Below are 11,654 nucleotides of genomic sequence, written 5' to 3'. Positions count from 1 at the left end.
ACAGACACGCAGGGCCGGCACAAGGGGATTAGGTACTCTAGGCACCTTCTGCCTCGCGCGTCCAACTCTATTAGGGGGCACGAGCAATGTGGGGCCGCGAGAGGCGGTGCCGTGGCAGCAAAGAGGAGTGAAGATTGCCGAATCTCCACTCCTCTTTGGCGCTGCCGCTCGAGGCTCCACATGGCTCGCACCCTCTAATAGAGGCCTAGTTTGCCTAGTGGTTCCGCTGGCCCAGGCAGAAGTCAAGAAGAGGCCCCCAGGGCTTCCAACAGACCCCCCCAGCATGCTAGCAGCCAAAGTTAAGAAGGGGCTGCAGCACCTCAGCCCACTGGAGGATGAAGTCTAAAGGAGGCTAGGGACCACTGGCACATCCCATCCTGGTGGCCAGTCTAAAGGAGGCCCTGGGGCTGCCAGTTTATCTCAAACTACCAGCAGCCTGAGAGGAGGAAGCCATGAAAATGCCCCCCACCCCCACAGACTCCAATGGAAAAAGAGAGGGAGAGGCCCGGTTAAGAGAGAGGGAGCATGAGCATGTATGCATATGTGAGAGAATGTCTATATGAGAGAGAGTGTGTGTGTGTGTGTATTGTGTGAGTGAATGTATGTGTGACCATGTGTATATGAGAGGGAGTTTGTGTGTGTGAGCATGTATGATTGAGAGAGAGGGGGCGTCTGTAAATGCATGTGAAAGCATGTGTGTGTGTGAGCATGTGCAGGAGCGAGAGAGAGTGGAAGAGTAGCCTAGTGGTTAGAGGAGCAAGCTGGAAACCAGCGTTTAAATCCCACTGCCACTCCTTGTGACCTTGGGTGAGTCACCCTCTATTGCCTCAGGTTCAAACTTATTTCTACAATGTTCTCTCACCTTAACTTGATGGACTCTATAACAGGATATTATCAAGCTAGGGCGAGAGAACATAGTAGAAATCTCAACTTTGTGAGACTTTCCTCACTCCAAATGACATCAAATCTTCATCGAGGTGTACTGTGCTGTTTGTACGTCTCACTCTGCATGTAAAACAGACCCCTAAACTTCCACCAATACCTCACCTTAAGCTATTAGCTGGCTCTCCTATAGAGATATAAAGAGTTGAATAGTGTGAAGGCCTCCCCAGAGGCTCTCTCTCGCTACTCCACTCTCTCTACTCCTCTCTCTCTACTCCAGAAACAGCCGAAATGCAATTTGCAATCTTTTTAAAAACGTGTGATAGCATGTGTTATGCTATTGTACGGTGTGATATTGCCCCTCATTTTAATTAATCCCGCCCAAACCCCTTCCCAATCCTAACCCTTCAAAAAATGTGCATTCGCACCATGCGGTAACATAATTATTACATGCATTAATGCCATAATGCATTTTGATGAATGACCTTATTTAGATTGTGAGACCTCTGTGGTACTTGAATGTAATCTGCTTTGAAATGTTTGAAAGACGGAATATAAAACAAAATAAAAATAGAGAGAGCGCGTATGTGTGTGTGTGTGTAACAATATTGGTTGCTAGGTGGCCCCCCCCTGCCAGCAGAGGGTCTAAACCACCTCAGTATAAGTAAAGGGATTTATGGACAAACCATCTCAGTATAATTAACAAGCAGAATATCTATTACATTTGCAGGTAGTTCCCAACCTGCTGCACAGCGAAGAGTTGCAGAGCTGGAAGGTCAGGATGAGCTGCAGGACCATGTGCTAGGTGGCCAGAAGGAAAAAACAAGTCACCGGGCAGCTCACAACCTGCCCCACTGAAGGAGTGGAGGGCCAGGGCTGCTGTGAGAGGCCTTAGTTCTACAGTGTATGTATGCGCAGGAGGAAACCTGTGTGTGTCTGAGCATAAGTGGAGTGTCTGTGTGTGTGTGTGTGTGTGTGTGTGAGCCTGTGTGTGTGTATGTGTGGGTGTCTGAGCATAAGTGGAGTGTGTGTGTGTCTGAGCATGTATGTGTGCGTGTGTGTGTGAGCGGAAGCAGAGTGTGTGTAGGTGTATGAGCATGTGTGTGTGTCTATGCAGAAGCGGAATGTGTGTGGGCATCTGAACATGTGCATGTGAGAGGAGGCATGTGTGTGAAAGAGGGAGCATGTGTGAGAGAGAGCACTGAGACATGCAAGCTCTAGGGATGATGGAATAAGAGGTCAAAATAGTAGTAAGTTCTTTTTGAGCAGTAAATTCTTCAGTTTATATCAGGAAAGGTTGAGGTATTGAAACACAGGGTGTTCTCTTCGTGTGTGATGAGCATTTGTGCATTTGTGAATGCGTGTCTGAGCATGTATATGTGACAGAGAGGGATCTTGTATTTGTGTGTATGTAAGAGGGAATGTGTGAGTGTGTGAACATGCATATGTAAGAGGGAGCATCTGTGAGCATGTGTATGAGTGAGAATGTGTGTGAGAGAGAAGCATGTGCATGTGAGCATGTGTATGTAAGAGGGAATGTGTGTATATGAGGGAGAGCGCATATGTATGTATGTGTATGTATAGATATATGTCTATGAGAGAGAGAGAGGAGAAAATTTATGCATCTTGCTTTCACTAATCCACAACAATCTGAGTGACTAGAAATCAAGTTTCCAGGTATGGAGAGTGTGCAATATTTTATCCTTATTAGTTTTAATTTTTGGATGCTGTTTGATGTGTCTGCTGTTTCGAAATATTTTATTGGTGTTTGAGAAATTTAAAAAAATTGTTTGTTTTTACTTATTGGATCTTCCATTCACCAGCTGTTTTGAAATATTCTTTTTATTAGTATGTTTATACTATTATGATTAATGTATTTATTATATTTCTTGATTGTAATGTTTAATGGCTGAGGATTGGTGATTTCTGCTTTTCTATTGTTGCATTGCATAGAGTCTGACTTGTTGAGGTTTTCCTATTCAGTTTTTGCCTGCATGTTTCTGTTTATATTTTATGGTTTCTTTTTCTGTATTTAGTGAGGGTCTGCCTGTGTGCTGCATGTGTGATTGGAGGAGGGGTATTCTGCTAGTGTGTAGGAATCTAAAGCAGCTTGGTTTCTTCTATTTTCCTTATAGGAGGTGTATTGCTGTTTTAGGGCCTGGTGTAGGGTTGTTCCTTAAGTGTTGGCAGTTAGTGCTGTTTTGGTGTGGGAGGTTTATTATATTGTAATTGTAATTTACTCATAGCTTTCTGAGGGTCAAACCCACACCTAACACGCATTACAGTAGCCCTAATGCCATAGGATTCCAAGTGGTTTTTTGGTAGGATTTTCTGGTTGGCACCAAAGAAGTGCATGCGAATACTTATGATAATTTTTTTTTTACCTCAGAAGTCTGTCCTTTGAATATTCTTTTTCATGCAAAATCTATTATAAATGCATACTTTTTAATAGTGCACGTGGAGAGAACAGGAGGCGGGGTGCAAGGGGGATAAGATTTGCTTAGGGCACCTAATACTCTTGCACCGACAATGGGTTCTGGGGGAGGGGGTGAAGACCCGGAGGGTATAGGGTAACAGTTCTTTAATTTAAAATTTAGGTTGCTGGAAGGAGCTGGGCTTTTTTTGGCAGGCCCAAGACAGAGAATGAATGAAGGGGGGTGGGGGGCAGCACAATAATTGTTCGCATAGGGCAGCAAAAAAGCTAGCACCGGCCCTGACATCGCCCTCCATAAAACCTGCCAGCCACCAGCACCGGAGGGCCCAACCCGAAGGGTAGGTGACTGGTCAAGCAGAAGACCTACCCCTATCCTGCCTGCTCCTGTCCTGCAGAAGACCTCGTACCTGATTTGTCTGCTCCTAATCCCCACAGACCCCTGCCTAGATGATACCTTCAAATCGGCCAGTGCAGCCGTGACAGTTTATATATGTGTGTAAAAAAAACAGAGGGAGCATGTGTACATGTGTGCATGAGTCAGAATAAACATATGCACGTGTGAGTGTATGAAAGAAGAAAGTTTGTGGTTCCCCCCCCCCCCTGTATTTCAACTAATCCACAACAATCTCAGGGTGACTGGAAATGAAAAGTTCCCTAGTATAGAGAATGGGGAACTTTTTTAAAATCCTTATTAATTTTAATTGTTAGCTATTATTTGATGTGTCTGTTTTGAAATATTTTATTGATGTTTTAGAAATTAAAAAAATGTATATGAGTTCTTAATTATATTGGATGTTTTTAAATATATTGGATGTTCAATACATCAGCTGTTTTGAAATATTCTTTTTATTAGTATGGTTTTACTATTGATATTTTATATTTCTTGATTTTATTGTTTGATATTTTATGAGGAACAGTAATGTTTCTATTTTTACATTGTTATACTGCACACAATCTGGCTTGTTGTGGTTTCCAGTTCTTTTTTTTTTTGTATGTTTCTATTTATATTTTATAATCTCTTTATTCTGTATTTGGTGAGGGTCTGTCTGTGTGAAGCATGTGTGAGGCATTCTGCTAGCATGTGTTTCTGTGCAGGACTCTACAACTGTCTGGTGTTTTCTGTTTTCCTAATATGAGGTGTATTGATGTTTATGGTCTGGTGTAATATTTTCAGTGTTGCCTTTTCATAGGAAGAGTTGTTACATTTTGATGCTAGCAGTTGGTGCTGTTTTGATTTACTATATTATAACTGTACTTCAGTTTACTCATGGCTTTGAGGGCCAAGCCCACACTTAAGATACATTACAATAGGCCTACTATCATATGAGTTCCAAGGGTCTTTTTTGCAGGGTTTTCTGGTTGGCATCAAAACAGTGCATGTAAACATGTTTTGTTTTAAGTGATATTTTTACCTCATATGACTGTACTTTGAATGTACTTTTCATATAAAACCTGTTATTAGAAATGCATACATTTTAATTATTTGTAGAGAGGGTGATTGGGGGGGGGGGGGGGGGAGGAGGTGGAGGCACAAGGCTATAAGGTTCACCTAGGGCATCTAACTTTCTTGCACCGGCACTAGTGTAAAATATCTTGGGACCAGGACTTGCCTTCCACATAGAATTTATATTATTATGATTTTTGTCACTTATTCTTTATTGATGTTTTAGAATTTACATGTTGATAGCTGTAAGTTAGCTGATTTGAATTTTTCTAGTATATAATTCATTCCCTTGTATAGGACATACCCATCAGCCTTGAGGTTTTGTACTGAGATTGAAATATTTATTTGCTTCAAAATTCAAAGCTTTTGCTTTTTAGGTATATTTTGAAAGTAAATTACCACAATTTTCCATGGGGACAGGCTACCAGATAACCACGCCTCCCTGCAAATGAACTACTTGCCCACTATTGACATTACAAGGAAGAAGTGTCCTAAATTTGCACGCCTGAAATCTGGTAGCCTTCCTCTAACCTCACTGCACCTGTTCACAATGTTCAGACAATGGGGCTGATGCAATAAGACGCGTGCTGAAAACAGGCGCTCATATTGAATGCCTGTTTTCCTAACGCGCACGCAGTCACATCCCCTGGGCACCCGATGCAGTATTTAAATGAGGCGCTGCCAAAAAAAGGTGCATTAGGGAAGAACTGTATGTCCGTGGCGCTCATAATTGTAATGGGCGCTCAATATGAGCGTCCGTTTTATTCCTCTTCTTCAGGCCAATTTCTTTTTTTCTGAGGTTGCTGAAGATGCCCATAGCTAAGTGCCCCTTGCTATGGGTTTCTAAATTGTGTGGCTATAAGAAATTTTTTTCTTAATCAACCCAATATACATTTATTTTTCAACACCGCAAGCAGAAAATTTAAATTGTTGCGATACTAAGGAGGAGGACACACAGAGGACCGTATTTTTATTTTTCATGAGCCCTTGACTTGCTAATTGATTTCATGCTACCTCTGGAGCTGGAGTTAAATTTGTGGCATTAAAAAGTGTTTGTTGGGTGCCCTGTGATTTTCTGCATCGCATGTGTGTGTGTGCGTGTGTGCGTGTGTGTGTGTGTGTGGGGGGGGTTAATAATTAATAGCCTTGTCTACATGGAATTTATATGTGAGGGGCGCTATCAGCTACGCATTTGTTTGAGCACGTGTTTTGGATGCGCTAATCTCCTTATTGCATTGGGTGCTAGTCTAGCTGGTCGACCTGTGCGCTAGGCTGAGCTCACCTTATTGGAGTCGGTCTCATTGTTAGGAAAAAGAGAAGTCGATGAATGGCCCTATTAGAATCCAGGGGCATTGGGGAGCGGCAGCACAGTAACCCTTTGCATAGGACAGCAAAACAGGTAGCACCGGCCATGCAGACACTTGGAGGGGGTGGAAGAAAAGGAAAACAGCTTATCCTTAATCAGCTGAATATTAACATCAATTCAGTGTAGACCTGCTCCATGCAAGTTGTCAGTCTTTAAAGGAGTAATAACCCCCAGACAAATCAAAACAGCTTTTTCCTATGCAACCTCAAAGACTGCTGAAAACTCCAAACTTCTTAAAGAGCCAGAAACCGAGCTACTAGCCCCGAATGTAAATATAAAGTAAATAATAAGAATAAAAACTTTAAAATCTTCTATCCCCGAGCTGACTGTAAAACTCTCAAAGAAGCTGCTATTTTAGTTGCAGCAGGCTGCCGAAGCGCTGCACCCTGCCCCTCCCTCCTATGCGGTCATTGTTTTTCCTTTCACCGCCCCCAGCCCATGACATATTGAATCCCTTAGAAGAAGGAATGCGACCCGCTTCTCCTCTGAGCTCCTGCTCTCTATTTTGGTGCCTCTCTCCCAGGGTCTCGCGCTGCCAACCCATGACGTAATGGTTTATGTTAATTATTAACATGTGGGAAGGAAGGCTCGCGCTGCGCTCTGCTCCAGAGCGCCACGGTCTCGCGGAGGAAAGGGGGACAGAGGCAGCCACGGGCTCGCGCCTCCAACTCAAGATGGCAAAACCCGGGAATACCCAGCAAGAACTGATGTAACAAGAAGAAAAAAAAAATAATAATAATAAAGCAGACGCAAGTAAGCTCCGGCTCGTAGAGGATCATCTGACCGGTCTCGAGGAATGCTTCGGGGTCAGGTTTGTGCCGGTTGCGGATGGAGCAGGCGCTGAGGGGAATGAATGTATGGAAGTGCTGTATTTTCGGTTGGTGTTGGCAGAACAATGTGCGTGAGAGGATATTTTCGTTAATTCCAAGCGGCTTTTCCTTCTGTGCTTGAGAGGGTTAGGAACGAACAGAGCTCTCTGTCTCAGCAGTGGTGGAAAGGAGAGGCATTCTAGTTTTCCCCTCCCGACAAGTGGCCAGTTCAGAGACTGCTGGCGTAAGCCCGGCTTCCAGGAGAAATGTGCCGCAGGAAGTCAACTTTTTCTTTGCAGTCATTTAGGGGCGTTTATTTGTTCAGAGAACATCTGTATTTAGAAAGCTCGCCTTGATGAAATTGTTCCCGGTTTCGGAGGCTAAGCAAAGAAGGAATTGGCCAAGTGTAAATTACATACCATCCAGCCGATCTGTTTATCGTTTCTGCAGGGCTGATAGAGGTGATCTGTACTTTTGTTTTTTCTTACGAGCAGTGATGGTCCGGTTGAGTGGCTTGAGGTCTGGAGTGGACATAGTTTATTTTTGTCTCAGACTGCTACTTAAGGCCTAAAAAGACTGGTTTGACGTGATTGCTGTAGATGGAGCTCTGCTTTACAAATATAAAGATACTGAGAGACTACAGCTTTTGTATTTTACGTGTATAGCTTTGTTGCTGCCTGGGGGTAAGTTTTCCCTGTGTATGAATGATCTGTTGCATTTTATCAGTTCTGTAAAGTATGGTTGTGGGAGCCCCTGATGCAGTAAAGGGGAATCTGACCGGATTTGGCTGATGTGTTTCTGTCTGGAAGAGTTGTTTTGGTTTTTTTTTAATTTCTCAGATGCAAATCGCTCCATTCTCAATTCTGTGTGTGTGGGCTGAATGTTTAAAGACTATGCTTTCCTTCTTGAATTCTTGTCCGAAAGCAGCCGAGACCGCCTTCCGAAAAATTAGATCATATCGAATCGCAACATTTTCTTAGAAAAAAGTGTGTTATAGCAATTTTTATTTTTACAGTTGTGAACATTGCCTGGGAATGCGGGCGTGGAGGGGTCGGTCTGACACCCTAGGGAGAAGAGATCTGGATGAGCTGTGCTAAAATAAAAGGTGAACCTACAGCCGTGTGCCTCCCTGGAGAATTTTTCGCACCACTGCTATCTTTGAAATCTGACAAGCGCCAGCAAAACGGAACCGAAGACAGGATAGGAAGAAACACGCATATATATACGCTTAACCGTGCCGAAAGCCGCCTTTTTTTTAAAGTCTACACAATTTTTAGGTATTGACACACCAAACTTTCCCTGGATTTGGAAGAGGTTTCCCCAATCATGATGTTTCGAGATCAGGTTGGAATGCTTGCAGGTTGGTTTAAGGGTTGGAATGAATGTGAGCAGACTGTTGCTTTACTGTCCCTGCTGAAAAGGGTAAGCCGGACCCAAGCTAGATTTTTGCAGATCTGCCTGGAGCATTCTTTGGCAGATTGCACAGAACTGCACATTCTTGAAGGAGAGGCCAACAGTCCTGGTAAGTTTGGTGCAACTGATTAATTTATATTACTTCATGGGGGGGGGGGGGGGGGGGAGGGGCGGGGGGTTGTATCTCTTAATGATTTTTAACAAATATTTGTTTCACAAAAGAAAACATATTTCTATATTATATATTTGTAATTAGTCTATTTTATAGTTTCTTTCACCTATGCAGTGTGTGAGAACCAGGCTATCATTCATGACTGACTGATTTTTCTCTCATGCAGTTTCCTGTGAATAAGTAAGTCAGATCACGTAGAGTCTGGATTTTCTAGGCTTCTTTTGGACAACGTGGCTTGCTTGCCGCAAGCAACATGCGGAATAAACATAGCATTAAGCTACAGAAAACATTTTCTATTGAGACCTGACTAGTTATAGATGTTAATGATAAAAGAAGATCTTATAGTAGGGTATAGTTCTTTTCTGAAATATTTTTTTTTGTTTCAGAAAGGCAGGATTAACATAATCTCTGCAGTGAGACAGTGTTTTATGTGAATTACACATTTATTTTATATACTGAAAATGTGTACTTCTGTACCCAGCAGCCATTAATGGTCTTAGTTTTGTTTGTATGACAATATTATTCTACTTAAAATCCTGCTACTCAAAGATAAACTTTCCATAATGTAAAGCTTTTGGATATTCTTGTAATACCCATGGGGATATGTAGAGATGACTGGACAGTTTTTTTTTTGTTTTTTTTTCCCCTTATTTAGGCACTGAAATTCTAGCAGTTACACACTGTAATTGCTTTTCTGGAATTAAATTCAGTACCACACCTTATTGCAATACAAGTTGGGGGGGGGGGGGGGGGGGAGAGAATAGTTTGTACATGGTGAAAGTCTGTCAGTTGCTTTTTCTGATAGGTGAAATTCTTTAGGCCTGATTGCAGCAGGATACTGAACAAAGCCCCCAGTGTTTACTCAGAGAAAAGAATGCAGGGTCCTTTTCCAGCTGTTCCATATTAGAGCACAGAGCCTGCAATATTTGGCAGCTGTCTGTGCTGCCATTTGATGACAACGTCCAGTATAATACTGCTAGGTCTAGGGTGTATTTAAATGTGCCTTTTATAACCAACCCAAGAGCTGTTTCAGTGAACAGTTCTGTCATGGCAAAAATGAAACGACTAGAATCTGGTATTTCCATATATAGTTAGTATGAGTGGTAGTCAACTATGCAGTTCACATTTCAGTACAGTACCAGACAGCTCTAGACAGACATTTGGATTTTCTAACCACATGCATTTGGGTGTGGAGGCATAATTAAGTATAATTGGTTGTTGTGAGTATTTGAATCTTATTTTACTAGACAAAATCACCATTTAATTTAGCTGTTGGGTATCAGAGTTTATTCTAGCTGGATTGTAAGCATGGACTTAGTCATTCTGAAACCCATCTAGAGTTGGTTCCTTTGTAACTAGAGAAGCAACTGGCTCTGCATTGATCAACCTTTTTACCTATTTATATTTAAGCATTGTAGCAAAAGCAGATCCAGTCAATGTTTGTGCTGTATTAAGTTTATATATGTTTTTATTTGCTTTATACATTGATATGATTTTTGTTACTATGTACTCCACATCAGACTGCATTGCTGAGAGATTGTGGAATATAAATTTTATAAATAAAATAAATCTCTGCCCTGATAGGCATTTTTATTTCTTCAGTTGTTTTTCTTGCAGTAAGTTGAGTTTTTTCAAGAAGTTTGGTTATGTTTTCAACATTAATCTTAAACATTTTAAAGCTTTCATTTTTTCTCTACAATCTTGCATAATTTTCTAGCAATATTTGATACATGTAAGCTGATTATGTTTTCATGTCGGGTCAACCATCTGCTGCTGTTCAGGCTGATTGTAGCCAATAGGAACAAATTGTTTGAATAAGCCCTATATGAGGAAAAGACGTCCTCCATTCTATGGGAAAAAGCCTTTATTTAATAAGGCCCATACTCCTTTTTGTTTTTGGCTACCACTCCAAAGCATGTTAGAAGCCTAATGTTATTGTCAGGTTAGCACCATATTGTATTTGCTTCATTTTAAGTGAATGTCTGATCACTGGCTAAACGGTTTGCTTATCATACCCAACCTACTTCAGAGGCTCAGCAAATATATTTTTTCCTGAACAGCTACCTTAAATCAATCGAAACTCGGACGCAGGTGACTTTCTCCCAGGACCCTACTCCGAAGTATTTACTCATAAACTGTCACATTTTTGCCTTCTTCTCAGCAGGATGATAAGTAAAATTTATTTAGTAAACTGTTGACTCATTTAGGGTCACATGTACTAAGTATTTTGCCCATTGATCATTTTATATATCTGGCCCTTTGTTATACATAACACTATTACATAATCGGTTATTCACTTCTGAGTGCTGATGTCCACATTGGATCACTAATACTAGCTGATACAAAAGTTGAAACAAAACGAATATAATATCTGCATGAGCTGTAGTTGATTCTCTAAGTGATACAGAGAACTGAAAATCTGACACTATGACATATGGTAATGGAGTCCCAAAATAAGTCATTTTGGAAGCCTGTAACTTTCAGAAAAGAAATGATGAAACTTTGATATAGAAATCTATTTTAGTTCTATACCATTATTCAGACTCATTACTTGAACATATATTCTTACCATTGTAATATCTTTTCGTGCTCCATATGGGAGGAGATTGCTTTAGGTTCTGATGCTAAGTAGTTTTGTTGTATTGTCTTGTTTTGTTTGCAGCAGACCTCCTAAATTTAATGTGTGGAGCCAGAAACCACTTTAGATTCATAACCGTTCCATGGGGGAATATATCCAAGTGTCATAAATTGAAATGAGAAAAAAAAAACTATCATGGGGTGATTATTTCACATTTTGAAGGCATCACATTATTGTATACTTTATCATGTGATAACACTTGCCTGGAAGTATTTTAGTTGCATCAAATAAGCAGTAACTTTATGAACTCAACTGTTTCTCAACTGCCATGACCCTATTGCTAAACAGTTTACTTTGTTTTTAAGATAAACTGTCTAACATGCTCCTCCTCCTCCTGACTTGGCGAGAGATCTATTAGATGTGCATTCACAGATAATGCAATCAATCTAGATATCTTTAACTTTGAAGAATACTTTGGGGGGGGGGGTGTGTGTGTGCATATGTGTATATATATCACATTTCTTTCTGTTGTAATCTTTCTCTTTCCTACAATATA

At 41.2% G+C, this 11,654-nt stretch overlaps 1 protein-coding gene across 4 annotated transcripts in view; it reads left to right on the top strand.

Annotated features, from left to right (window-relative positions):
- The first annotated feature begins 6,742 nt into the window (after positions 1-6,742).
- Positions 6,743-11,654, top strand: part of SAMD4A (sterile alpha motif domain containing 4A) — a 337,199-nt gene continuing 332,287 nt past the window's right edge. For 2 of the 4 annotated variants that reach the window (XM_029598289.1, XM_029598285.1), the window contains exons 1-2: positions 6,743-6,937; positions 7,951-8,457. In XM_029598289.1, the coding sequence (XP_029454149.1) occupies positions 8,262-8,457 (196 nt within the window). In that variant the 5' untranslated portion in view covers positions 6,743-6,937; positions 7,951-8,261. The other 2 variants (XM_029598286.1, XM_029598287.1) reach the window with 2 other exon arrangements.

This window comes from Rhinatrema bivittatum, chromosome 4 (genome assembly GCF_901001135.1).
Source record: "Rhinatrema bivittatum chromosome 4, aRhiBiv1.1, whole genome shotgun sequence".
Lineage (NCBI taxonomy): Eukaryota > Metazoa > Chordata > Amphibia > Gymnophiona > Rhinatrematidae > Rhinatrema > Rhinatrema bivittatum.
Note: the sequence above shows the minus strand (reverse complement) of the source record. Positions and strands in the feature narration are given on the sequence as shown.